Raw genomic sequence first — 26644 nt, forward strand, 5'->3', positions numbered from 1 at the left:
CTTATACAAAGTCTGTTTATTCTGCCTTTTCCATGATGAAAAGCAAGTTGGGCCTGGGATAAGCTTAACGGTCTATATTATGGCCAAGAAAACCCTGCATAGCTTGTGTTTGTTTTGATTTCAGCATAATTATTAGGTATTATTTGTATTACCATAGTGCCTAGGAGCCTAGGCCTGGACCAGGACTCTATTGTGTGAGGCGCAGTACAAGCACAGAACAAAAAGATAGTCCCTGCATTTGCTCCAACCCCTCAGACAGAGGCAAACACCTACAAGATCTCTATCAAGCATTCTTACAACTACAATACCCACCTGCTCAAGTGAAGAAACAGATTGACAGAGCCAGAAGAGTACCCAGAAGTCACCTACTACAGGACAGGCCCAACAAAGAAAATAACAGAACGACACTAGCTATCACCTTCAGCCCCCAACTAAAACCTCTCCAATGCACCATCAAGGATCTACAACCTATCCTGAAGGACGACTCATCACTCTCACAGATCTTGGGAGACAGGCCAGTCCTTGCTTACAGACAGCCCCCCAACCTGAAGCAAATACTCACCAGCAACCACACACCATACAACAGAACCACTAACCCAGGAACCTATCCTTGCAACAAAGCCCATTGCCAACTGTGTCCCACATACCTATTCAGGGGACACCATCATAGGGCCTAATCACATCAGCCACACTATCAGAGGCTCGTTCACCTGCACATCTATCAATGTGATATATGCCATCATGTGCCAGCAATGCCCCTCTGCCATGTACATTGGCCAAACTGGACAGTCTCTCTGTAAAAGAATAAATGGACACAAATCAGACGTCAAGGATTATAACATTCAAAAACCAGTTGGAGAGCACTTCAATCTCTCTGGTCACTCGATTACAGATCTAAGAGTGGCAATTCTTCAACAAAAAAACTTCAAAAACAGACTCCAACGAGAGACTGCTGAATTGGAATTAATTTGCAAACTGGATACAATTAACTTAGGCTTGAATAGAGACTGGGAGTGGATGGGTCATTGCACAAAGTAAAACTATTTCCCCATGTTTATCCCCCCCTCCCACTTCCCACTGTTCCTCAGATGTTCTTGTCAACTGCTGGAAATGGCCCACCTTGATTATCACTACAAAAGGTTTCCCCCCCCCACTCTCCTGCTAGTAATAGCTCACCTTAAGTGATCACTCTGGTTACAGTCTGTATGGTAACACCCATTGTTTCATGTTCTCTATGTATATAAATCTCCCCACTGTATTTTCCACTGAATGCATCCGATGAAGTGAGCTGTAGCTCACGAAAGCTTATGCTCAAATAAATTTTTTAGTCTCTAAGGTGCCACAAGTACTCCTTTTCCCCCTGCCCCAAAGAATTTACAGCCTAAGTAGATGACAAGAGACAACAAATGGATACAGACAAACAACAGGAGAGTACAAGAGAACACTGAAACAATACTGGGCAGTATGCTAGGCGGTGGACTCCGCACACCAACAGCCTACCTACCTATTGTCAAGCATTTTGTAGGCCTCATGGCAAAGGAGAGTTTTGAAGGAGGATAGTGAATTAGTTTTGTGGATGATTATGGGGAACTTCTTCCAAAGGTGAGCGCCAGTGTGGGAGAAACACAAAGGTGCTTTTTTGAAAGTGAGCAATGGAGGCAGACATTGTAGGCTGATCAGAGGCAGGAATCAACCTTTTGATATTGACATCAGCCTCCTAACATCAGAATAGATCTGTTCTTGGCTGTTCTCTTCTTGGACTCAAACAAGTGCCTCTTTCACAACTTCCTTTTCTTTCTCTCCCAATTCCTACTTCCCTTATTCTCCATCTGCCTCTCACTTTCCTTCACCCTGCTCACACCCTTCCCTCACTATCCTCACTCCATCTCTGCCCCATCCCTTGCTTTTCCTCTATTCAACTCCTCCATTGCACTGCTGTCCATTCTCTTTCCATGCCCAGGTGCTCATGTCCTCCAATACCTCCTGCACTCCCAAATAAAGCCCATTAACCACTTTAGTTCATTACACCGTATTACACTATATTTTAAACTAAAGAAAACATAACTGTATTCCCCATGGTATGTGCATGAAGTTAAGTACTCTAATGATCTTATCACTATAACTCCTTCTTCTGTGTCTCCAACGCAGTTGTGTCTTTCCTATGAATTCCCCTCTGACCCACCCAACTTCCGTGTCCATCTTCTGTTCTTGCACACCAGTCTCTTTCCCCTTCTGTGGGCACACAGAGGTGAACTAGACTTTAGAAAGGCAGGGAAGAAAAAGGAGGAGCTCATGGGACTAAGAGGAGAAAGAGAGGGAATCAGAATCTTTAGGGGTTTTGAAAAGGGGATCTTCAAGGACACAGAAGGGGGAAACTTCAGGGGAAGGAAAGAAGGGTGTGTTCTAATTCAATCACAAGAATTCTTGTTCATCAAGCAGAATGAAAACAGCAGGCGTAGAAAACTCTTGCACACTAATTCCTCATTTACCCTGCATTCCTATGTTCAGAGAGGTTACCGAATTATTTTTCAAAATGACTGTGATAGCAACCTTCAGCCTTCTTACTTCATTACTCAAAGTATTACGAATTCTTTCAGCTTTTCACACCTCAATCAAGCACCTTGCTGTAAATAATTCTTCTCCCTTAGACGGTTGATAGTCATATTATTAAATATAATGTTTACTGAAAATAAAAAGATCATTTTGACCTTCTGTACTAAAAAGTGCAACTGTGTCATTTCTGCATAGCTAGCTATACATGTTCCTCCTAAAAAATTTAAAAATACTTCCTAAATGTTTTATGAACCATCCAAGGAAGACTGAAGTTGGCCTGATGCTATTAATTTCTTGACTGTACAATGGGATGCACATTAACGTGGTTTTACATAAAAATACAGAAACAACTGTTGTGAACTAGATACATTTCCAGTGAAAATGTTCCTTTTATTTCTATGCTGAAAAATAACACCCCCCAAAAATCTCCCTTAAGTGTGAAATCTCCATCTTTGTGCTTCTTTTACATCTACCTCCATCTTCCTCATGGATTTGTCTCCCAAAACATTAAAAGCTAATGAAGACAGTGAAAGCTTGTTGGCATCGCTTTGCAAAAGCCTGCACTTTAAGCTGCAATTCCCCAAGAGACAGCAATGTGCTTTATACAAAGGTTAGTTTGCTCCTAAACTTCTCTTTCTTAAAGGATGTGCCTCACTTGAAGATGAAGCAGCAGCACGTATCAGAGATTTTCTCCCATCATTTTGGACTTGGATGGTAAGCATTAGATAATAAACCAAGATATTTCACATCTGGCCGCCCGACATCTGAAACCACCTCTCCTCCTGCTCGATCCACCTCTGCTCCTGCCCGGGCCCAAGAGATACCTCTTCTGCAACACCCAGACGAGCGAGGGAGCCCCGCCCTTGCTGTTAACAATCCAGCAGAGCCTATGGAGGAGGGTGCAGCAAAGATATTACCGGGCATAGGAGAGGGCCCGCCCCAAGGAGAATTGCCCCCCCCATGCTGCCTCACCGTTACCCCCCCGAGCCCCTGAACCATCGCCTCTGTCCCCCGACACGACCCCTGCTAACCAGCCCCCAGACGATGATATGGGGGGCTGGACCCTAGTCCAGGGAAAGCGAGGCAAGCGGAAGGCTCGAGCTCCGCTGCACCCATCCGACTCGGAGGCCCCCCGGAAGACCAGGAAGGGAGGCACTGACACGGAGCCTTCCGCTATGCCCACGAGTGAGATCCATCCGCCGGTGTTGGGAGTGGAAGACAAAATAGCACTGGAAGGTAGAATCTCCCCCCCACGGGAGACCCTCCCCTCCGAGACCCCTGAGGAAGCCCCTTCTGCCCGAATATCACCCGAACCCCCCGCGAACCCCGAAGCGACCGTCGTAGCAGGCGCCAGAGGGGAGATCCCCGGGGTGGCAGAAGACGACCTCTCCTCCATGTCTGAGGAGATCGAGGCCCTAGGTTTGACCCCGGTCACCCAGGGAGAGAATGACCTACTGCTGGCTGGCCTCGATCTGGGCAACCTTACCCCAGTCCCCCTTTCCCCATGCTCCCTCCCCCTAACCGCCTTCCCGGGAGAGCACCCTGCAGAAGGTGGTCCACCACCTGATGCCATGGCTGCCAAATCCACCACAGAGCCTGCGCCTAGCATCACTGGGAGCCTCCTCCCCACCCCCTTAACCCTCGAATCTGTTCGGGAGGCACCACCTCTCAGTTGCTTGCCTCCCGAACCCCAGAGCCTCGCCTCTGCCCCCGTCCCCACCCCCACCCCTGTCCCTGCCCAATCCACCTCCTCCTGCAATGCTATTGCCGCCCCTGGGGTTATTTCTTTCCCGTTTTTTGCAGATTCCCCCCAAGGAGCAGCCTTTGCATTTTCCTGCCGCGACCTATTAGGAGCTGCAATTTTCCCTCCGCCATCCTCTTCTATCCCAAGGCTTGAGACGGACCTAATAACTTTAGTCTGTCAGACGCACCGTCGGTGGTCTGCACCCTGCCTGCCCGCCTCAGCGGACCACGAGGCTGCACCAAGAGCCCCACCAGGGAATAACCCAGAAATCGCAACCCCACCCCCCCATGAGCTGCGAAAAGCATTGCGAGAGTTTTTAGAAGACATCCGTGGCTCCCGCAACAGGGTACAGCTGGCTCTCCAGCTATGGGGGGACTTTGATCAAATCCTCCAGGCCACAAGGGCCCTTATAAAGGAGGGTAAAGGGAAAGGAAGGCACGGTGCTGCAGCCTACGGGCGAGCCCACAGCTTCCGTGACGATCTACTCACTTACGGGATGGGTCACGGATTGCTGCGTGACCCGCCGGGGGCTGCAAACACCCCCGCCAACAAGGAACCCCCACCCCCCCCAGCCCTCCGCATGACGCCTCTCATTATTGCAACTTTGAATACCAGGGGCTGTAGGATGGCTCTCCGCAGGTCCCAGGTGCTCTCTTACCTTCGGGAAGGGGGGTACTCTGTGGTTTTCCTGCAGGAGACCCATATGGATCCGACCGCTGAGGACAGCTGGCGGCTGGAGTGGGGGGACGGGGTCTACTTCAGCCACTTCACAATTCGACAAGCTGGAGTGGCGACCCTGTTCTCCCCCAACCTACGGCCCGAGGTGCTAGGGGTCACTGAGGCCGTGCCGGGCCACCTGCTGCATCTCCGAGTCCGTATGGAGGGGCTCGTGGTCAACCTCGTTAACATCTATGCCCCGACAACGAGCCCGAAGCGGCCGCAATTCTATCAGCGGGTGTCCGACTTTCTCAGCACCCTAGATTCTCACGAGTGCTTAGTCCTGGGAAGGGACTTTAACACCACCCTCGAGGAACAGGGCCGCTCAGGGGCCAAGCTGAGCCCGGCCGCTGTGAACATTCTCTGAGGAATAGTCGAACATCACTCCCTAGTGGACGTCTGGCGTGATCATCACCCAGATGACACTTCCACGTTCACCTTTGTCCGGGTGGAGGCCCATCGGTCACACCACTCTCGGCTGGACCGTATTTATTTATCCCGTTTCCATCTTTCACAAGCCCACTCCTCCAACATTCGGCCGGCCCCATTTTCCGACCATCATCTAACCACCATAACAGCCTCCCTCCGCGCAGAGAGGCCGGGCCCGGCCTATTGGCATTTTAACAACAGCCTGTTGGAGGATGAGGGCTTCGTGACGTCCTTCCGGGAGTTTTGGCTGGCCTGACGAGAGCAGCGGCGCGCCTTTCCCTCGGCGCGGCGATGGTGGGATCTAGGGAAGGTGCGTGCCAAGCTCTTCTGCCGTGACTACACCCGGGGCACCAGCCGACGGAGAAATGCAACGATAGAGCAACTGGAACGGGAGGTCTTAGAGATGGAGAGGCGTCTGGCCGCCAGCCCCGAGGACCCGTTCCTCTGTGGAGCGTGCCGGGAGAAGCGGGAGGAGCTCCGGGCCCTGGAGGACCATCGGGCCCGAGGTGCCTTTGTTCGATCCCGCATCCGCCTCCTTTGGGAGATGGATCGCGGCTCCCGTTTCTTCTACGCCCTGGAGAAAACGAGGGGGGCCAAGAAACACGTCACCTGCCTTCTAGCAAAAGACAGCACCCCCCTCACGGATCCAGAGGAGATGTGTGGGAGGGCCCGTGACTTCTACACAAGCCTTTTCTCCCCGGATCCTACCGATCCTGGCGCTTGCAGGGTGCTCTGGGAGGAACGCCCCACGGTCAGTGTGGGCAACAGACCGACTAGAGCTGCCTCTCACCCTGGCCGAGTTCTCGGAAGCCCTCCGTCGCATGCCCACCAATAAATCTCCGAGCATGGACGGGCCGACCGTGGAGTTCTACCGTGCGTTCTGGGACATCCTTGGCCCAGACCTAGCCACTGTCTGGGCCGAGTCTTTGCAGGGCGGGGTCCTCCCTCTTTCGTGCAGGCGAGCAGTGCTCGCCTTGTTGCCGAAGAAGGGGGACCTCCGCAATTTACGAAATTGGCGTCCCGTCTCGCTCCTTAGCACAGACTACAAAATCGTAGCGAAAGCAATCTCGCTGCGGCTAGGGTCTGTGATGGCGGACGTGATCCATCCAGACCAGACCTATACTGACCCAGGCCGCAGCATTTTTGACAATCTATTTCTAGTCCGAGATCTTTTGGAACTCGGGCGTAGAGACGGTCTGCCGTTCGCCCTCCTGTCTCTTGATCAGGAGAAGGCGTTCGATAGAGTGGACCATGGGTACCTCCTGGGCACTCTGCAGGCGTTTGGATTCGGACCTCAGTTTGTGAGTTTTCTCCGGGTGCTGTACGCTTCCACGGAGTGTCTGGTTAGGCTCAACAGGACCCTGACCGAACTGCTCAGCTTCGGGTGAGGAGTACGGCAAGGGTGCCCCCTCTTGGGCCAGCTGTACGCTCTGGCGATCGAGCCCTTCCTCTGTCTCCTCCGAAGGAGGTTGACAGGGTTGGTGCTACGGGAGCCGGAGCTGTGGCTGGTCCTTTTGGCGTACGCCGATGACGTGCTCCTCGTGGTCCAGGACTCGGGCGACTTGGCGCGGGTGGAGGCTTGCCAGGCCATCTATTCGACAGCCTCCTCTGCCCGAGTCAACTGGGTCAAGAGCTCTGGCTTGGCGGTGGGGGACTGGCGGCGGGTGAGCTCCCTCCCACCCGCGCTTCAGACCATTCGGTGGAGTGTGGGTCCACTGCTCTACCTAGGCGTTTACCTTTCTGCCACGCACCCTTCTCCGCCGGAGAACTGGAAAAATTTAGAAGGCGGGGTGATAGAGCGGCTCCGGAAACGGACGAGGCTACTCCGATGTCTCTCCCTCCGAGGGAGAGCACTGGTGCTTGACCAACTAGTCCTGTCCAAGCTCTGGTACCGGCTCAACACCCTGGTCCCGGCCCCGGGTTTCCTGACCAACCTCCGGACATCGATTCTAGAGTTCTTTTGGTCAGGAATGCACTGGGCCCCTGTTGGGGTTCTTCATCTACCCCTGAAGGACGGAGGGCAGGGCCTGAAGTGTCTACACACTCAGGTCCGTGTCTTCCGCCTCCAGGCCCTGCAGAGGCTCCTTTATAATGCAGGTAGTTCGACGTGGTGCATACTGGCGCATGCCTTCCTGCACCGCTTCCAAGGGCTCCGATACGACCGGCAGCTCTTTTACCTCTGTCCGAGAGGTTTTCTGCGAGACCTCTCCGGGCTGCTGGTCTTCTACCAGGACCTCCTCCGGACCTGGAAACTGTTTTCAACTACCAGGTCCGTGGTGGCCGCCGTGGGAGCAGATCTCCTCGCGGAGCCCCTGCTACACAACCCCCAGCTCCATGTGCAGGTGGCGGAGTCCCGCTCGGTGCGCCAGAGTTTGGTCCTGGCGAAAGTCATGAGAGTCGGAGACCTCCTGGACTACGACTGGGGAGACTGGCTGGATCCCCTGATGCTTGCTCGGTGCATGGGGCTCTCCAGACCTCATAACCCCCGGCGCGTACTTCAGGAGGTGAAGGCCGCCTTGACGCCCGCTGCTCGGGCTTATCTCAACCGAGCCCTGTGCGAGGGCGCACCCCGCCCACCCTCTAACCCAGGCCCGCTGGACCTTTCAATTGGGCCCCTACCCCGTAGATCCCAACAAACCCCTCACCCTTTCACTGCGAGCCGGCTGCATGAACTGCAGCCGGTCAGCTTCCAAATCGCGCCACGGAAATATCTATACACACTCACACTTCACACCCTTCACGCCCACACCCTGGTGTCCCGCCCCGATACAAAGTGGCGGGACCTCCTGCCACCTTTAGAGGGTGAGCAACCCCGGTGGGCCAGCCTGTATTCCACCTTGGTCCCGAGGCCCGTCGGGGACATTAGTTGGCAGCTCCTTCACAGAACTGTGAGCACGGGCGTGTTTTTGACGCGGTTCACCCCCATCCCAGAAACTTGCCCTTTTTGCAACGTGAGGGAAACCCTGGCGCACGTATATATAGAGTATGCCAGGCTGCAGCCCCTTTTCCGGCTCCTCACGAATATTTTATTACGCTTTTGGCTACACTTTTCCCCTCACCTTTTTATCTACACACTCCCCATCCGTGGCCCCACAAAATCGCGAGATCTCCTGGTTAACCTCCTCCTAGCCCTAGCTAAAACAGCCATTTATAAAACCAGAGAGGGGAGGTTGGCTAATGACGTGTCCTGCGATTGTAGGGCTGTTTTCCAATCCTCAGTACATTCACGTATCCTGGCGGAGTTCCTCTGGGCGGCGTCCACTGACTCCCTTGACGCCTTCGAGGAGCGGTGGGCGCTGTCCGAGGTTCTCTGCTCGGTGACCCCGTCCGGTTCCCTCCATCTGACCCTTTGATTGAGGGGAAGAGCGAGAGACCCCAGCCCCAGCCATTGCCGCTGTGGATACCATCATCACTGTCACCTAGGAAGGATCCTATCACACGTGGGTGTAGGTCCCCCCACACCCCTAAACCGTCACCCCGCAGCCGTGCCCATCTCGTTGGGCACTCTCAAGAGAGGAATAATCGGTGACAGTGGGCGTGGCACTAGGTAACTCGAGGGAGTGGAAGACCATGAGTGTCGAGGAAGCCCCCCCGCTCTAGGCCACCAGGTAACTCAGGAGGGTGGAAGACCACGAGTGTCGAGGAAGCCCCCGCTCTGGGCCCAGGCTAGCCTGAACACTTCTCCCTCCTGAAGGCTGCTGTGTTATACCTTGTGTTTGCTTTTGTTTTGTTGCATAGTTTTGCTTTATCCTTTTTGGTGATTCTTGTAAGTGTTACACAAATAAAATTCTTTTCTGCTTCAAAAAACAAAACAAAACAAAACAACTCTCCTGCTGCCCTCTGGCCATGCTGTATCACAATATCTAAAGACTCAGAGAAACGACTCACAAAATATAATACCTATAAAAACCAACCTGTGATAGTCTGGTCAGAACACAAGCAACTGAAAAGAGAAGTTCTGTGTCCTCAGTTTCTTGGGGGCCAACACAGATACAACTCACTGAAAAAAGGAGTATAAGCACTGGATGATGCAATAAGCTCTAAATGAGGAATCAAAGTGGTCTTGAACATTTAAGCAGGATCTAAAGTCCCAGTGAAGAAGTAAGAAATGAGTAATTTTCTCACCTATGCTTCAGCCTAATTAGAATTCAGATAGGAAGAAGACAGACTTAACCAAGTATGGGGAAACACCTGTCTGTCTTCAAAACTACACCAATTAATCAGTCCATCTCATTCTCTCCCTCTTAACTCCTTTTGGCTGTTTTATATCCCCCCATGCCCATCAGCAATGTGCTGCCAATTAGAGTAACTAGTATCCTTCCATACAGCTCTTGATGATCTATCTATTCATTAGTTAATGGCTCACAGGCACTCAGGTGGTTCCCATCCCCACATAATCCAGGGTGCTTTTGTAGACTGATCTTGTTCTTTGAACCAGGGCTTCCTCCCTTTCTAATTAAATCCTACGGGATATCCATTCACTCTCAATTTTTCCCTAGAGGAAAACTGGTGGGGATGGCAAGAAGACCGGGACTCTTTGCAACATTAAATCTTAAGAAACATGAGAGAATTCATTATATTCAACTCCATTATTGTAGTGGTGAAATTCACCTGCCAGAGTTTGTATGTGCATATGCATGTGGTTTTCATTCAGTATGAATTCTCATGACAAAAGGCTTTGTATTTGTGTCATTTAGGCTGGCCTCATTGTAAGAGATACAGGATCTACTCAAGATACTACAGTCATCACTTATAACCCTGCCAATTGCCTTAAATAACAAAATAGCATTACCTCAGTATCTGTAGTATTCTCTATAGTATATGTTGAGAATTTAAGCTCATACTGCAAAATAATGGGTGACTTTATCCATCTAAGGTGAAAATGGAAATTTTGTAAACGGTGATCACTACAGGAATTGGCTAGCATATGGAAGCCATACTTGCTTTCCAGCAAACAGAAAGTTAACTGCTTGTTAACTTAGACTTTCTATTCAAGTTTTTACAACATGCTTATCACCATAATATCTGAGTATCCAGTATCCATAAGTGATGAGGGCAAGCAATATAGCATAGCTGGGGACTAACAAAATATTCCATTAGAACAGCTACCTGATATTTTGAAAGTGGAAGACTATTGAGAAGGTAAAACTCACCACACCTAGTTATTACAGGAATGGGTTATAAGAGATGCTGGGAGATGAGGATTTTGGTTATGTAAATTAATTTATTTTTTATTTCTATTCCCCCCCCCCCTTAGGCCTGAGCAGTTAACCAATATTCAGGGCCTTGCAGGTTGTTTCTGTTAAGAGGAGAAATTGATGAGAGAGTCAAGTATTTCTTTGGTACAAACCTATTTTCTACAAAGACTGTACACAAAGTCCTGCTACCCTGAACACAGCGGAAATGAACAACAGGAGGCAGTTTCTTTGCTCAAAATTTCTAGGCTCTTTTCAGCTGCCCAAAAGAAGCTCTCTCTCTCTCGGCTTCCTCCTAGAGCTATGTTACCAGTACTTTTCTGGATGTCTCCTGAAGTTTCTGGCAACTCTCTCTTGGCTTTCTGCTAATTTCTCCTTCTTTTCTGGATGCTTCTGACACACACAGACCCTGCATTCGCAATCAGCCCCCAGGGAAAACCTCTCCACCCAGATAATTCAGGTTCTGATCAACCTTGCATGTGGCTTAGTCTCTTTGGTATTGTTTTCTATTGTTTCAAACTATCTTATTCCAGAAAGGAGTTTACAGGTTTCTTACATTTATCCTGAATAAAGGATGGCTAGTCCCCGCCGGCATCAGCTTCAGCAAGGTCTGTGATTGCCTAAAGATCAAAATTTGCCTCCTGGCAGCCACCAATGCGCTCCAGTATAACGCTATTATTATAATCGATGCGCTCTAAAAAACCCCCAAAAATAAACTTTGAGGAGAAAATTTGTGGACTGACAACAATTTGTTGCTGAACCAGCACTTCACCAGCTCAGAAACCTCTTGCATAATACCACTATATTAGCCCTACGGACTACCACTCGCCATCTAATAATTCCATTGTTTTACAAAAGTATATTTCATTGACTTAGCTTACAGCACTGTTGCCACTGCTTCAGAAGCTGTCCAGTCTCCTATTTACTTCAGTAAATATCTGCTCTTATTAGGTCTAGGCATATGATATGGCAAACCATCTAACCTAGACTAAATTAAAGGTTTGGTATTGTTATAATGGGAACATATCTCTTTTTATGTTCAGAGATTGTCCGGTCCTTTATTATTACATCTTATTGGCTACATAAAGTCAACCCCAAATAGCAGTCACTGAACAAATGAGCCAGGATCTTTCTCTGATTCTTAGGAGTGGATTTGGACAGGGCACCTTTTTCACAGTGTTCAGCTGTTCTGTAACATGTACGTAGTCTTTAGTCTACAAAGTCTCCTTAGATAAGAGTCTCCTCCACTTTCCTTTATTTCTCACTGCTTCCGGACTACAGCACATCTGATTAGATACATCAAACATCCACAATTAGTGGGATGGTGATATAGTGAAGGGAGTATTGAGCAAGAGAAAGTTGAGGAGTAGTCTGGTGTGATGGGAGGGTAGTTTGGTAAAGGAGACCCTCAGGGGGCAGAGTTAAGGTTGTTGTGGATGTTCAACAAGTGGTAATGGTAAGATGTGTGCCTGTGAGTGGAGGTTATATACTGCCAGTAGAGAGTATGTATTTGCTTAACTTTTCATTTCCTTATTTTTTAGTTCAGTATCAAGCATGTTGTGTGTGTGGCAAACTAAACTGTTTAACAACAATGTTTTTGTGTATTTACACATATTCTCAGATACCAATACTATGTTAAGATGAAGTAAAGGCTGAGAGAACTTATCAGTAATTTAGAGTAAAATTCATTAACAGGGATAACAACGAGGAGTCCTTGTGGCACCTTAGAGACTAACACATTTATTTGGGCATAAGATTTCATGGGTTATAACCCACTTCATCAGATGCATGGCGTGAAAAAAAGTAGGCAGGTATAAATATACAGCACATGAAAAGATGGGAGTTGCCTTACCAAGTGTTGGGGTCAGTGCTAATGAGGCCAATTAAATTACGATGGATGTGGCCCATTCCCAACAGTTGACAAGAAGGTGTGAGTATCAACAGAGGGAAAATGATTTTTTGTAGTGACCCAGCCACTCCCAGTCTTTATTCAGGCCTAATTTGATGATGTCAATTTTGTAAATTAATTCCAGTTCTGCAGTTTCATGTTGTCCCTCTTTCATGTTGTCCCTTTGATTTAGACTCTCTGCTCAATGCTGCTTGACAAGCCCTATTTAAATCACACCTAAAGACTAACTCTGCTGTCTCACCTCTTTGAAGTGTGTGTGTGGAGGAGAAAATATAAATAAAACATCAAAACAAATCACCTCCTGAGTCACAATGTGATCTTACTGTCACATTTACCCTCTCTTATGCCCTTCTTCCTTGTCTGTAGATGACTCCCACTTCTTGTATCATATCAAATTTAGACTGTATGCTCTTCAAGGTAGGGTCCAAATCTTTGTTTTGTGAGGTGCCTAGTACAATTTTTGGAACTTGACAAGTAATAAATAAATTAAAAGTTATTCAAAATAATAATGACCTCCCATTAGTTAGATTCAGAGTTAGATTCAGAGTTTGCCAGCATGCTGTTTGGTCTTTCTTAGTTTAAGAATTACAGGATTCATATGTAGAGAAAAGGTGGGTGAGGTAATATATTTTATTGGACCAACTTCTGTTGTTGAGAGAGACAGGCTTTCGCGCTTACACAGAACTCTTCTTCAGGTTGCTCTCTGTGCAAACTCAAAAGCTCGTCTCTCTCACCAGCAGAAATTGGTCGAATAAAAAATTATTACCTCACCCACCTTGTCTCTCTAATATTCTGGGTCCAATATGGCTATAATAACACTGCATATAGAATTCATACATACAGTGTAGATTAGAACACTGTATAAATAAATTACACCATACAGACTCTATGATATCAATATCTTTCCAACAATGGAAACTGAGCAGCTGCAAGGCCTCTGAAATTTGCCTTTGTTCAGCCAACGGGCAATAATATTTTGCTTTTGTGTATGTGTGAATATAAAACTTATTTTAATGAAAAATCATTAACTAGTGAAGTGTAAGGGTCTGAAGCAAGTTACTCTACTATCACGAGGAAAGAGCTGAAACAAGGAGCAGGATTTGAAAACTTCATTACTATTTCTTCCCCTTCCCTCCCCCCCCCCCGATTATACCACAAACAAGTTGCTTACAGAGAAATTTTCTCTTTAGCCTTTTGTTTATTAGAAAGTTGCTAATTTTACATTAACAAATGTATTTTAAATATAAAAGGCTTTTCTTTAAAAAATTCCAAAATGACAGGGATCATTTAAGCTTAGTATGATTTCCCTACACCCTACAATTTAGCTCTAAAATCTATTCTAATTTTATTTGTCATGAAACTCAGTCTTTGAATTTAGCTTAACTAAGCATTTTTAGGTCCAAGCAATTAAACAGCAATATAAAATTAATCCATAAAATGCAGAGTAATAGAAAATAGAGATGGAGAAGTGCAGTTAGTTCATTTGGTCTATCTTCCTACTAGTGCACAGTACAGTAATTTCCTACAGTTTTGTTAAGTCCAGTTTTAAATGATTCAAGCAATGAGGCTTTCACTAGTTCCCTTGGGAGATTATCCAATGTTAGAATAAATCTCACACCACTAGGAAAATTTTCCTGATATTCAATCAAAGGTTTCCTTTGCTCATTTTCACTGTATTAATTCCTTGTTCTGTTGCTTTTCCTCCCTATTTTAGGAGTCAGTTTCTCCCCTTTGCCAAGGGCTCCTGGATGGGGAAGAAGCTGGTTATAGCTGCCTGATTCTCAAGCTGCCCTGACCTCAGGTCTCATGCAGCTTTCAGACAACAGCTGGCTCTGCTTCCTAAGGGACCACACATCAACTAAGAACTATCCTCCTGACACACCCTCTATGCTGCGGTAATGGGGGAGACTGGTATAGGTGCACAGTACACAGAGTACTGTTATGGGTAAACAATGAAAATTTAATCTTTAAACTACAATTTTCTTTGCTCTTGTGGATTTCTCTGACAATCCACTACTTAATGTCACATTAAAAATTAACCAATGCTGTGTAGAATTACACTGGTATGGGACAGTGTGCCACACTGGCCTTTGCCCTACTGTCTTCAGCTAATTATTAGCAGCATTTTTATTTTTCCAGTCTGAGCACTAGTAAGGCATAACTTCAATAATTGCTCTATAGAGTTTGAATACTGTTGTTCAGGGCTTTACACAGCTGTATGTCGGCAGAAGGATTTCTGACTGATGCTATTCTAAAGTATTAACTAACTGAACAACGGGAGAGATGGCTCCTCATCAGTCATAATTCGAAAGGTCTATCACATTCATTAGGATTTCATGGTTGAAACCATGCTCCTTTCTGAAACCTTTAATTATAAATTATGAGGTAAGCAACAGGTAGGAATTTGGAAGCTACAAATTTTTCTGATTTCATCTTAATTATTGCAGGCCAGATTGTCATCCTTAGTCATGTTCAACAGTGTCTCATTCCATGATTAGTTCCATTGATTTACACAGATGTGTTTTTCAAAAGCATTCAACTATATCTCTGTGTACCTTTTTCTGATGAGTCTAATATTGCTGAGAATACAGTAAGATGAGATTTAATTAATTCATTACAACATTCCCTCTCACCTCTCTCATATCTTTATGGCAGTTGATGGACAAAGTGAGGATACAATGGTGCCTATCTGAGGGCAAGCTTAACTTCACCTCCACCTAATCCAGTTTTATCAGGAATGGTTCACTTCATAAAGGAACTACACACAGCTTACTGCAGGTAAAATTTTCTTTGGAACTTTCTGTAAGCAATTAAACAACAATCTTCTCCACCCATACAACTTGTCATTTTATCACTGCCTTTCCCATGACAAATGAGAGGAATTAATTTCCAGCATTCAATTCAGAATCATCCTACTTTGTTATAACATCTCCTGCATCCCTCCTTGAATAGTTCCATTCCTATCATGCACTCTTTATCAGTCTTCAGTCGGTGACTTCATAAACTGTGTAAAGATTTTTGGAGTCCCATAAATTTCAGTTTTCACATGTCTGCTCTTCTCAGTCTACCTTCTCTCTAAATCATCTTATTTTGATCTTCAAACTTTAAATACCTTGAGTACATGGATAGCTTTCCCCTCACATATCTTTAAATGCCTTAAATAATTCATTCTTATACACCTTTTCTGCTTGTCTATTGCAAAGAAACTATGGCTTCATCTCAACTGCCCTCGGTCATATTTCTCAAAAACAGAAATACTTCTCTCAGGAAAAAGGAGCAAAACAAATTCCATCTACTCTCTCTACCTCCCTCCCATACAGACACATACACCAAGTCTCGCCCTTTTTATCCTTTACCAACCCTAAACTAAACATCAACTAGTTTAGTATTCTACTTTACCTTATTCTCCTCTATCTGTAAATATGCCTCAATATTTTCACAACATTGCCTGGATACACAACTGACCTGATTCCCTCCCTGCCGCAATCCCAGTTCATGACTTCATTTCCTTTCTTCTTGATAATGTAATATGCTCCTCAATGCCCTCCACAGGCCTCAGCTCTTCAGACTCCAGAATGTATAGAATTCTGCAGGCTACTTTCTCACATATACCAAAGAGTGGGAATTCCCACTTCCATCCTCAAATAACTGTACTAGCTAACCATCTATTTTTGTATTTTGAGTTCAAAATTGCCTTGCCTTGTTTTTATTTTTCCCCCATAGATTTTTGTCTTCCTATTCCTTTCCAACTCTCCCTTCTCATATAGTCCCCGTCTCAGTTTTCCCTTTCCCACAATCTTTCCACTGTTAGCATGATAGTTTTCTCCTCAGCAGTGCCTACCACCTCAGACCTCCTTCTATATCTGTGCATCACTGACTACTTTTCAAATCTCTTCTTTAAATGTATCTTCCACTATTGCCTATGCCTGTCAAATTTTCTTCTGCGCATATGTCTGTTTGCTTCAATTATCTATACCACTACACACACACACACAATTAGATTTCTCTTATGACCTAATTCTGTAGAGAGTTTAAGATACAGTTTCTATGAGTCAATCCTAGCAAATGTAGTATGACAGAGTGAAAGGTGTATACATTTGCCTAATATCTCCTCCAAAAGTTAACAATGGTCATTTTTCTGCCGTGGTTAATAAAGCCTGTTAAACTTTAGATTAGATTAGGTTGGCTGAGACTAGTTCTAGCACATTTTTACAATCCATTCTGATTACACAAGGAAGCAAAAGAACATTTAACAGAAAATTATTCACCATTGCATAGCAATGTTAGTATATATATAGCACCATTGTAGTATATTAAGGGCTGCCAAACAGCAAATGCTCTCATCTTTGACTCTGTAATGTTATGAATGTCTGTTCTACCCAATTCTGGCAGTTGAAGGTGCTTGGCACTTTTCAGCATCATTCATGGACATTGTATGTACATGCAAAACCTTCCTGTTGTGTCTGAGGCAGCACAACTAAACAGGTGTTAGGTGGATATACATTCACAAATAAACTGCCTGTAAAAAGGCAGGGCTTCTCCTCAGCTGGCAAAGCATCAACTGGCATGCCCACAGTTTCTTCTGGGGAGTTTTATTTCTCAAACATAGGCAAAGCAAACAAAAACAGTTTTTCAACTCATCCTTGGCTACAGTCCCCAAGGGACTTTCCCCCCCTTTAGCTCTCAGGCTCTCACTGCCTCCCCTTTCCAGGGACTCTGGCAGGTGGGCCTGCTTCTGTGCCCTGTTCCCTGAGCACCATCATCCAAGGCCTTTCTCCCTGGATACCATTTTACGAACAGTTCCTCTCAGGTTCTCACTCACTCGCCTCTTAGGCTGCTCCTGCTTTCTGCAGTATTTCCCAGGCACTCACTGCCTGCCCTCCCAGAAAATTCTGGAAGTCCTGCTGCTTCTACACCCTGCAGTTTCCTAGTTCTGACTCACCAGGTGACAGTCTCTCTCTCACTGGATCTTCCTCTGGCCCAGATGCCCGCTTTTAAACCGAACTGGGGTCAGCTAACTAGGCACAGGTACTCTGGTGCTGCTCCCTCTTAAAGGGCCAGTGTCACCCTGTGACTGCCCCATATTACAGTTGGCCTTCTTAAAGACCAGGAAAAGATATATTTGTGCCTCATCTTAGTTGTGAAAAAGAGAGATACTCATTTATCTTTTTTCAGTAGTTTAGGAAATACCAGTCTACAGTAGAAAGAAAAGGAGGACTTGTGGCACCTTAGAGACAGCTCACGAAAGCTCATGCTCAAATAAATTGGTTAGTCTCTAAGGTGCCACAAGTCCTCCTTTTCTTTTTGCGAATACAGACTAACACGGCTGTTACTCTGAAACCAGTCTACAGTAGGGTTGCCAACCCTCCAGGATTGGCCTACAATCTCCCAGAATCAGCATCGATCTCCCAGTGACTACTGAAAGCAATCTTGGAGATTTTAATAGGATATTTTAATAAAATTACATTATGTCATGTTGGGGAAAACATCTCCCAGAATAGCTTCAGTCAGACTTGGCAACCCTAGTCTACAGCATATCATTACTAAGTTTAGAAATAATTATGATCTAATATATACATTAATACTAGCCTACAGTACATCACTACTAAATATAGAGTAAGACATATGCCAAATTCTTAGCATGAAGTCTCTATATAAAAATAGCCAACTTACACAAAACTCACAGGAGAGATTCACTGGGAAAATTAACTAACAATGTAAGAAATGTACTAAATATTAATATGAAAAGTTTGTGATACACTCCACTCTGTTTTAGCTAACTCTCTGAATATAATGGTGTTTACTAAGTAGAATATTTTCATATATTATTAATATTTAACCTTTTTAATGCCATATTGTCTAGGTGTTTGGTTATGGCCCTACTGTGCTATGGGCTGTACAAACATAGAAAGTGAAAGTCCCTGCCTCAAAGAGCTTACAATCGAAAGGACAACACATAATAGGTGGAAACAACAAATGGTGGGTCAAGTTGTGGAGCAGGAGAGAAAGGGTTAAAAAAGAGAGGATGTGTGCAATGATTCTCAGACAATCAGCAACAACAATCACAACTCTCCACCTGCCAAGCCATTCCTGATGCACCATGGAAGAAGCAGGTTTAGAGGAGGGACATGAAGGAGGCTTATGTGCTGGCTTTATCGATTTTGACTGGGAGTTTCTCTCATTTGTAAGGAGCAGCATGGGAGAAAATGCGAAGGTGCTTGTAAGAGAAATGGAGAATCAGAGGCTCACATCATTAATAAACCGAAGGCAGGAGTCAATCTTATGATAATATAAAAGGTAGGATAGCAAGGGGCGAGCTAAGTTGTGGAGGGCTTTGTAAGTTGGGACAAAAAATTGTGTTTGACATAGTGAAAGACAGAGAGGGGGTGAGAGTCAGAATGATAGACTAGGAAAATGATTTTAGCAGCCTGTTGAATGGACTTGATGGGGGGAAGAATGCAGGCATTAAGGCCAGAGAAGGTGATTACAGTAGTCCAGGTGTGTGATGACAGTGCTTGGACAGTTATAATATATTAAAATTATATTTTTTTTAAGAAACAGTGCAGGTTAGTATTTGGACACATTAAGAAATGACCTAAGAGACATTTCTACCAAACTTGATAAAGTCTATAAAATATAGAATCAGAAATTACCGAGTCTGACTTATATTTACTACATGCTTTTCTATCAACACATGAGATAAAAAGAGTCTTTAAAAATTGATAGCAATTGCCTTTGATTATGCATAGAAATTGATCCAGAACAGGTGGAAGATCTCTTTAGTCATGATTTAGAAGACTGACATTTTGACATGACAGAAATTATATAAGATTAATGACAACAATGAACAATATCATGTGCGAAAAATTTATCTCCTATAAAAGCAAAAATTTGCAAGTGGGAAATTGTGTACACGAGCTCATTAGGGAAGTGTGGTGGGGTCAACGTGTGGGATTTTGGTTTTTTAAGGCCTTTGTTGCTCTTCATTTTTTTTTTGTTTCTATGTATATAATGTTAATGGTTTTAAAATCAGTAAATAGATACTATTAAAAGGATGTACATCTTTTAAGGAAGAAATACAGTGGATTCTGCTTATTAGCAGCCTGTTGGTTCTCAGAAAAGAGTTGCTATTATTTGAAGTGCCTTCTTAGGCTGCAGCCCTCCAAACCTGCCTACAGATGGTGCTCAGCACATCCTAGCACTTCCTACCCTGGTTGCAGAATGGCAACACTGGGGCTTTGTGGGGCTCCAGCCAAGGAAGGAAGCACTGAGATGGTGCCAGGACAGGGCACAACCCGAAGAGCACGAGGAGAGGTACCCTGCAGCCCTGCAGGCCCCCAGCACCCCTGCTCTCCATGGAAAGTCTTGGCAGCTGGGCTGCAGTGTCCTCCCTCCTGCTGCCCCCTCACTGAAGCCTCCCCTCCCAGCTGCAGACAGGTTTGTGGGGCGGCAGCCAGGGAAGACATGTCAAAAAGCTGTCAATAAGTGGCACGCCTGTTGCCAATATCCAAATCCTACTAATATTAAAGTCAATGGGACAGGACTGGCACTCAGCAAAACACTGCTATTAACTAGAAGTTGTTGATATCAGCATTGCTATTCAACAGCATCTGCTGTATATATATTTTTTACATAATAATGAAGATACTAAAAAAATTAAAGCATTAATAAAAAGTGACTTGATTTAAAACAAATCTTCATAATGTGAAATATACCGTCGATACATGTCTTTTACGAACTGTAGGTGTAATATTGGAATAAAGCATCTTACATTTTCAGTAGTCCCAGTGATTACATGCAGCCCATCGTATGTTGACTTGATATACATCCCCTAAAGAAATGGCAAGAGAAGGAATAATTAGCATCTGTGAGTAGTTACTGCGACAAAAAACTAGCTCTCTAATACTGCAGTAAACAAACTAGTGACGTTGGAAGAACGCTTGTTCTGGATTAAAGTCAAAGGCATTTCAGCTGATTAGAGCAAAGTATGGTTGAATAAAATTTGCAAAACAAAATTAAAACGAAAACATCTTAAGAGTCAATATAAAAATACATGTTTCCTTTGGATGCACCTCCATTAATTCCAGCATCAGCAGATAAGAAATCTTTTGGACAGGATTTAACAACTAACATGATAGAAGAAGCTGGACTCATTTTGGCATCTGAAATGCACAGATGTTTATTACTTTACTAATTTCAAAAAAAGAACTAAAGTTGTCAGAACCTAGGTAAAGTACAGAAAGAGAGGCTTTAAACTTAAATAGCTCATACTCCAGAGGTCTATTGAGTCAGTAAAAAATAAAACTAGATAAAGCCTGGTGTGTCAGTAAGGTTCAGCAGCTAGCACTCTTGCCTCTTAATAGAAGTGTCACATACCATCCCAAGACTTCAGCTTTCATTTTAATGCTGACAAGGTAGAAATGTGCTGTTAAATCATCCTCTTTTGAAGGATTCTGAAGTCCCTTCTGCTGTCCAAGTAAAGTTAAAAGCCTCATAACCAGAGGAGGTCAAAAATGCCCCCCCCCCCCCGAAAATTTAGACTTGCCAGTTTAAATAAACAAACAAATAAAAATCTGAATACTTTAGCAAGAAATTTTATTCCAATATGTTGTTGCACTGCCTCATAAGAGTTGTAAGTCCGGGTGCCCTCATGCCTCCCCCTCATCCCCGATCTTCCCTATAGGCTGGACTCCCTGTTGGGACTACATCTCTCAAGATGAACAATGGTCTTCTCTCTTAGTGAGGGGAAGCAGCACATCATGGGAGTCACATGGCCAATGTGCATCATAGGAGATTGTGTCTGTCTGCTAAACCTGGCCCATAGAGACTATGAGACAGCTGAGGACAAGTCCCATGAGGCACTGCAGCAGCACACCCGAATTAAAATATGTTGGGTTTTTTTGGCCAAAATATTTAATTTAGTCAAACTCCAAATTTCCATTGATAAACAGCTTAGATGGATAATTTTCAACGAGCTGTCTCACATTTTTTGAAAAGGGATAACCTGTATGTCCTTCTAGCCTATATTCCCTCTTTCCAGTCCCAATAAATAGGCTCCAGTTTTCAAGGATGTTTTTAAGTTATTGCTGAATGCATAATATATAGCTGCCATATTGGGTGTATTACACTACTATTGCATTACCATTAACAAAATTACTGCTTCATAAAGTTCTTTCAGAGTATGAAAATCAACCTAGAAAACCATTCTATTCCACTCTATACAACACCAACATTGTGACATTATGGGGGTCAGCAGCCAGAAGATCCAATCCAAGGGGCTGGGTCAGTGAGTTGGGGAGTCGAGGTCAGGCAACATGGTTCTTTAAAACAGCAAAGCAACAAGTTGGCTCAGGCAGAGAAGCATGGCAAGGTGGTCTAATCAGCAGGCAATGGTCTGTCACTCAGACAGTTTCCTCTTCCTGTTGGGGTGTTTATATAGCCCAGGCACCCAATGAGAGTAGTGCCTGTCCATCCAATCAGAGGCCTGGCTGCTGTGGGCCTGTAAGCCTTTAGGACTAAGGCTGTTGGTTGGGGCAGCAGTTTGATGCATTGCCATGGCACAATGGCTAAAGATACCATCTGAGAGACCTGGGTTCAATGCTAGGGTCCTGACACTGCAATTTTTCCATTGAATGTCCTGCTTAGGAAGACTAACAATTATAGTTTCTTTGCTATCCAATATCCACTATTGCAAGCCCTTATTCTTACTGATTTATGTAGTCCTATTGACTTCAACAGAATTAATCTCATTAGTAAGGATTACTCAATATAGTAAAGACTGTCAGATGAGGAACTAGGGATTCACTTTCAAACTACAAATGAGCACCACAAAAAGGATGATATTCTGTTGTATTAAACTTTCTTTAAAAATGAAAGAAATAGGTTAATTTAACTGGGTTAAATATATATGGATATGGTACTGCAAAACACTCTGATTCACAGAAACACTATTTCCATTTCATGTTTGTGATAGACTGTCAACTCCTCTGCTTGGCTACTGACAAACAGAAAAAGTAGAAAGAATGCTCTGGTATTTGGAATTCTGCTTCAGGATCAGTTCTCACTGAGACCAATTCTTCCCTTGGAACATCACAGCATAAATGTCAACATGTTGCAACATACTGTTAAAACATGACGACAATTGATGGGCTCCAAAAAGTGATTTTGAGACCCCTATCCTTATTAGCAGAGGTTGCAGACCACTGATGTACCCAAGAAAAACTGCTATGATACTGCAAGTTCCCTGGTGGATGGTTTAGCACTGCCTGGGTTAGCTGTACAAACAAGGTGTGTCTACACAGGGATAAAAAATCCACAGCTGGCCTGGGTCAGCTGACTTGAGCTCACTGGGCTTTGGCTCCAGTGCTGAAAAAGTGCTATGTGGATGTTCAGGCTTGGTCTGAAGCCCGAACTCTGGAACCCTGTGAGCCCCAGCCCAAACATCTACAGAGCAATTTTTAGCCCCACAGCCCAAGCCCCACAAGCCCGATTCAGTTGACCCAGGCCAGCTGTGGCCATGCCGTGTGGCTTTTATCGCCAGGGAGATGTACCCACAGACACCAGGAACTCTGGGTTCTGGTTTACAGCCAACTCTTCCTATTTCTGGGGTTCTATATTTAAAAGATCTCTTAAAGAACAAAATGCAACTAAAACATATTAGGTCAAGGCTTAGTGCTTCCTTCTGTCAGTAAGAATAGAAAGAAAAATAAGAAAGAAAGTGTTAAAAGAGATAAAGATATACTCCCTCCACCTATTTGGACAAGACACCTTCCTCTAGGCTCTGAAGTTTGTGCCTCTGACCTCCCATTGTCCTTCCACGAGAAGATCAGCAGGCTGTTGAGCTTAAGGCATTGTAATGAAGACAATCTTTTACGTCACCCAGTTTATTAATTTCTGTTGAATCTGACTATATACGTATTGTAGATATAATTGTAATGTTTTGCGTTGTTTTTCTTGAGAGCAGTTTGGTATGGAGTACTTCAAGGCCATACGATTTCTGTGCCTGAAACCTGGAAGGGCAGTACACCACCTCACAAAGGGCAGCTAGATAGATAGCTTCAGAAGCAAGAGCAGACAGGTCAACCTATCTACTTCTAATACTCTTGTATTTCTTAGGAAATAAGAACAAGTTTATTTCCTCTTTTTTCTTTATGAATAGCATCATGTATTTTTACTGGACCGCACTTATTTAAAGCTTAAAAGCCAAGCTTAGTCTTGATATAATTAATGGAAACTGACATTTTCTACAAAGATTTATAGATGTAGAGACCAGAAGGGACCATTATGATCATCTATTCTAAGCTGACTATTTGCATAACACACAGAATTTTATCCATTAATTTCTACATCAAGCCTATAAGGTTGATCAGGTTGAACTAAAGCATACTTTTGAGAAAGACACGAAATAAGGATTTAAAGACCAATGCCACGTAAAAAGGTAATAACTTCACCATACTTCTACTCAATATTCTCCTGTTTCTACTTACAAATTTCACATTAGCTCTCTTAGCCACATCACCACACGGGGAGCTCATATCCAGTTGCTTATTCGCTATAATCCTTAAGTCCTCTTAAGAGTCACTACTTTTTAGGATTTTTTTCCATTTATTTAGATTTACTCAAGATGCCTATCCAAGACACTAGGTGCCTTAACAAAATTAATTATACAGTAAATACAATTAAATGAAATCATTTCCACAGGAATACAGTCAGCCAGCCACCTATCCACTTCATCATCTAGAAGACATACCCTCGGCCATTTCCTGATGATGGGTGAGCAAGTTCCAGAGTCTCAGAGCTCTCACAGAAAACTCCCTACCATCTGCCCCTTCTCTTTGATAACTAGGGAGATCCAGCTCAAGTGCACCCTCCTGACTGTGGCTGAGTAGTATGGCCTGAGGAGAGAGGCAGTCTATCAGGAAGGCCAGTTGTATGTCATTTAGTGATTTATAGGTCACAAACCAACATCTTAAACTCCATCCAGAGACCAGAGATGACCCGTGCCTGCTGATAATGGTGGTGCAGAGTAAGGGCAGCTGGCTTCAGCAGTGTTACTGAGCATGCTCAGTACAAACCAAGCAACGAATCTGGAGGGCACATGACCCAGCATGCCCCCCACGGATCACCTCTGCCGGAGACCAATGGGCTGCCAGTACAGATCCCAGAGCACTGGTGTCATGTGCTCCCAGTGAGATGCCCTGCTCAATAAGCGAGCTTATTGATATAGTCCCCCATCCTGTATGTGTGACCCACATTCTTTGTTCCTAGATGTTGGACTGTAAATTTGGCTATATGAAATGCATGTTGTTTGAATGAACCCAGTTTATCATCAATCCATATCATTCTATATAACTGACCTGTCACTATTATTTACTACCTTACTAATATTTGTGTTATCTGCAAACCCTACCAGCAAAGACTTTATAATTTCCTCTCTGATCATTGAAAAGATCATGAATATCATTGGGCCAAGAACAGATTCCAGAGAGACCTAACTAGAAACACTATGATGATTCTCCGTTAACAACTTTATTTTTATATCAGTTAGGCAGTTTTTAATCTATTTAGGAAGTGCTTCATTGATTTTGTATACTGCTAATTTTTTTAAATCAGATCAGGAAGTTTAAAGTCACATGTCTTACAGAAGTCTCAGTATATTTTGTCAACACATAATAGACTTAAACACACCATTATCAACCAAAATTGTAATCTCATCAAAAAATGATACACAGTAAAATCTGTTTGACAAGACCTACTTCCCACAGAACTATGTCCACAGACTCTCAGATTTAAAGGCCAGCCCCTACCATTCTGATCATCAGGCTAACCTCCTGCATAACATAAAGCATAAGTATCACCCAGCATTTTCTGCATCAAACTCATAACTTTGTGTTGAGCTAAAGTACATCTTAAAGAAGGAATCCAATCTTGATTTAAAAGACTTCCAGTGATGGAAATCCATCACATTCCTAAGTAAGCTGTTCCAAAAGTAAAATTACCTTTACTATTAAAGTGTGTGCCTTATTTCTAGCCTAAATTTGTTGACTGTTGATTCACATTAATTATGTTACCATCCTTTAATTCTTTATGATAGAATCCTGTATCAGTCATTCCATGATATTTCCCAGCATCAGTCAGACTAATTAGCTTATAATTACCCTGATCATCCTATTTATGCTTTTTCCTAAAAAGTATGGTCACAATGTTAGCTTATATCTCCTCTGGAACTTCTCCAGCATGCCAAGATTTATTAAAAATCAGCATCAATAGTTCAAAGAGCTCCTCAGCCAATTGTTTTGAAACTCTTAGGTACAAGTTATTCAGCCTTGCAGATTTAAAAGTTAGTAGATACTGTTTTTATCATGCCAATGTTTGCCTGACATTAAGTAAGGCATCACAAAATCTTGTTGTTATCCTCTATTTTCATGGATCTGGGTCTTTAAAAAAAATTGCTCTTCCAGAATTTGAATAAATTTGTATGTCAAACTCCCAAATACAACCATCAGACATTATGCACATGCCTGCTGCACCTCTACATTTCCATACCTATGACCTAGATCTAATCAATTCCATGTGAGTGAGATGTAATTTGTTTGACTGATTTTTTTATATCTTGCATATACTGTTCTTGCTACAAAATCTGCACAAATTTGGACTAATTGTGTGGCTAGGTAGAACAAGAATGTATCTTTTGATATCTGCACTTCTCTTTAACTTGGTGAGTCTGGGAATAAAAAAAATGAATACAGGCTCTTCTCTGTGCTTGAGGAGTTACATGCATGAACCCCCAAACACTGAAATGAGGCTGTATTATAAAAAGTTTTGATCCATTGTCTCCACAAAAGAAAAATGAGCTTGCACCTGTTTTTGTAAACTATTATCACAATATGTGAAGACAAAGAGAATTTTTAAAATTGTACTTCAGAAATAATAATACAAATGTGAATAAAATTAAACTACAAAGAACAACACTTTTATCATGACAATCTATTTTTATAAGTTTGTGTATAGTAATACATGGTACCTATTTATCTACATAATAAGATTCTAGGATTGTCACTGTATATGTCTCTCTGAAGGCTAGAATGTCTGTTGAAT

At 43.9% G+C, this 26644-nt stretch overlaps 1 protein-coding gene across 1 annotated transcript in view; it reads right to left on the bottom strand.

Annotated features, from left to right (window-relative positions):
* Nucleotides 1–26644, bottom strand: part of LOC114019421 (connector enhancer of kinase suppressor of ras 2) — a 456264-nt gene that overhangs the window by 238313 nt on the left and 191307 nt on the right. The window contains exon 8 of the mRNA XM_043522361.1: nt 20319–20378. Within this exon, the coding sequence (XP_043378296.1) occupies nt 20319–20378 (60 nt within the window). The remainder of the gene's footprint in view (nt 1–20318; nt 20379–26644) is intronic.

Source organism: Chelonia mydas, chromosome 9, assembly GCF_015237465.2.
Source record: "Chelonia mydas isolate rCheMyd1 chromosome 9, rCheMyd1.pri.v2, whole genome shotgun sequence".
NCBI classification, from domain to species: Eukaryota; Metazoa; Chordata; order Testudines; family Cheloniidae; genus Chelonia; species Chelonia mydas.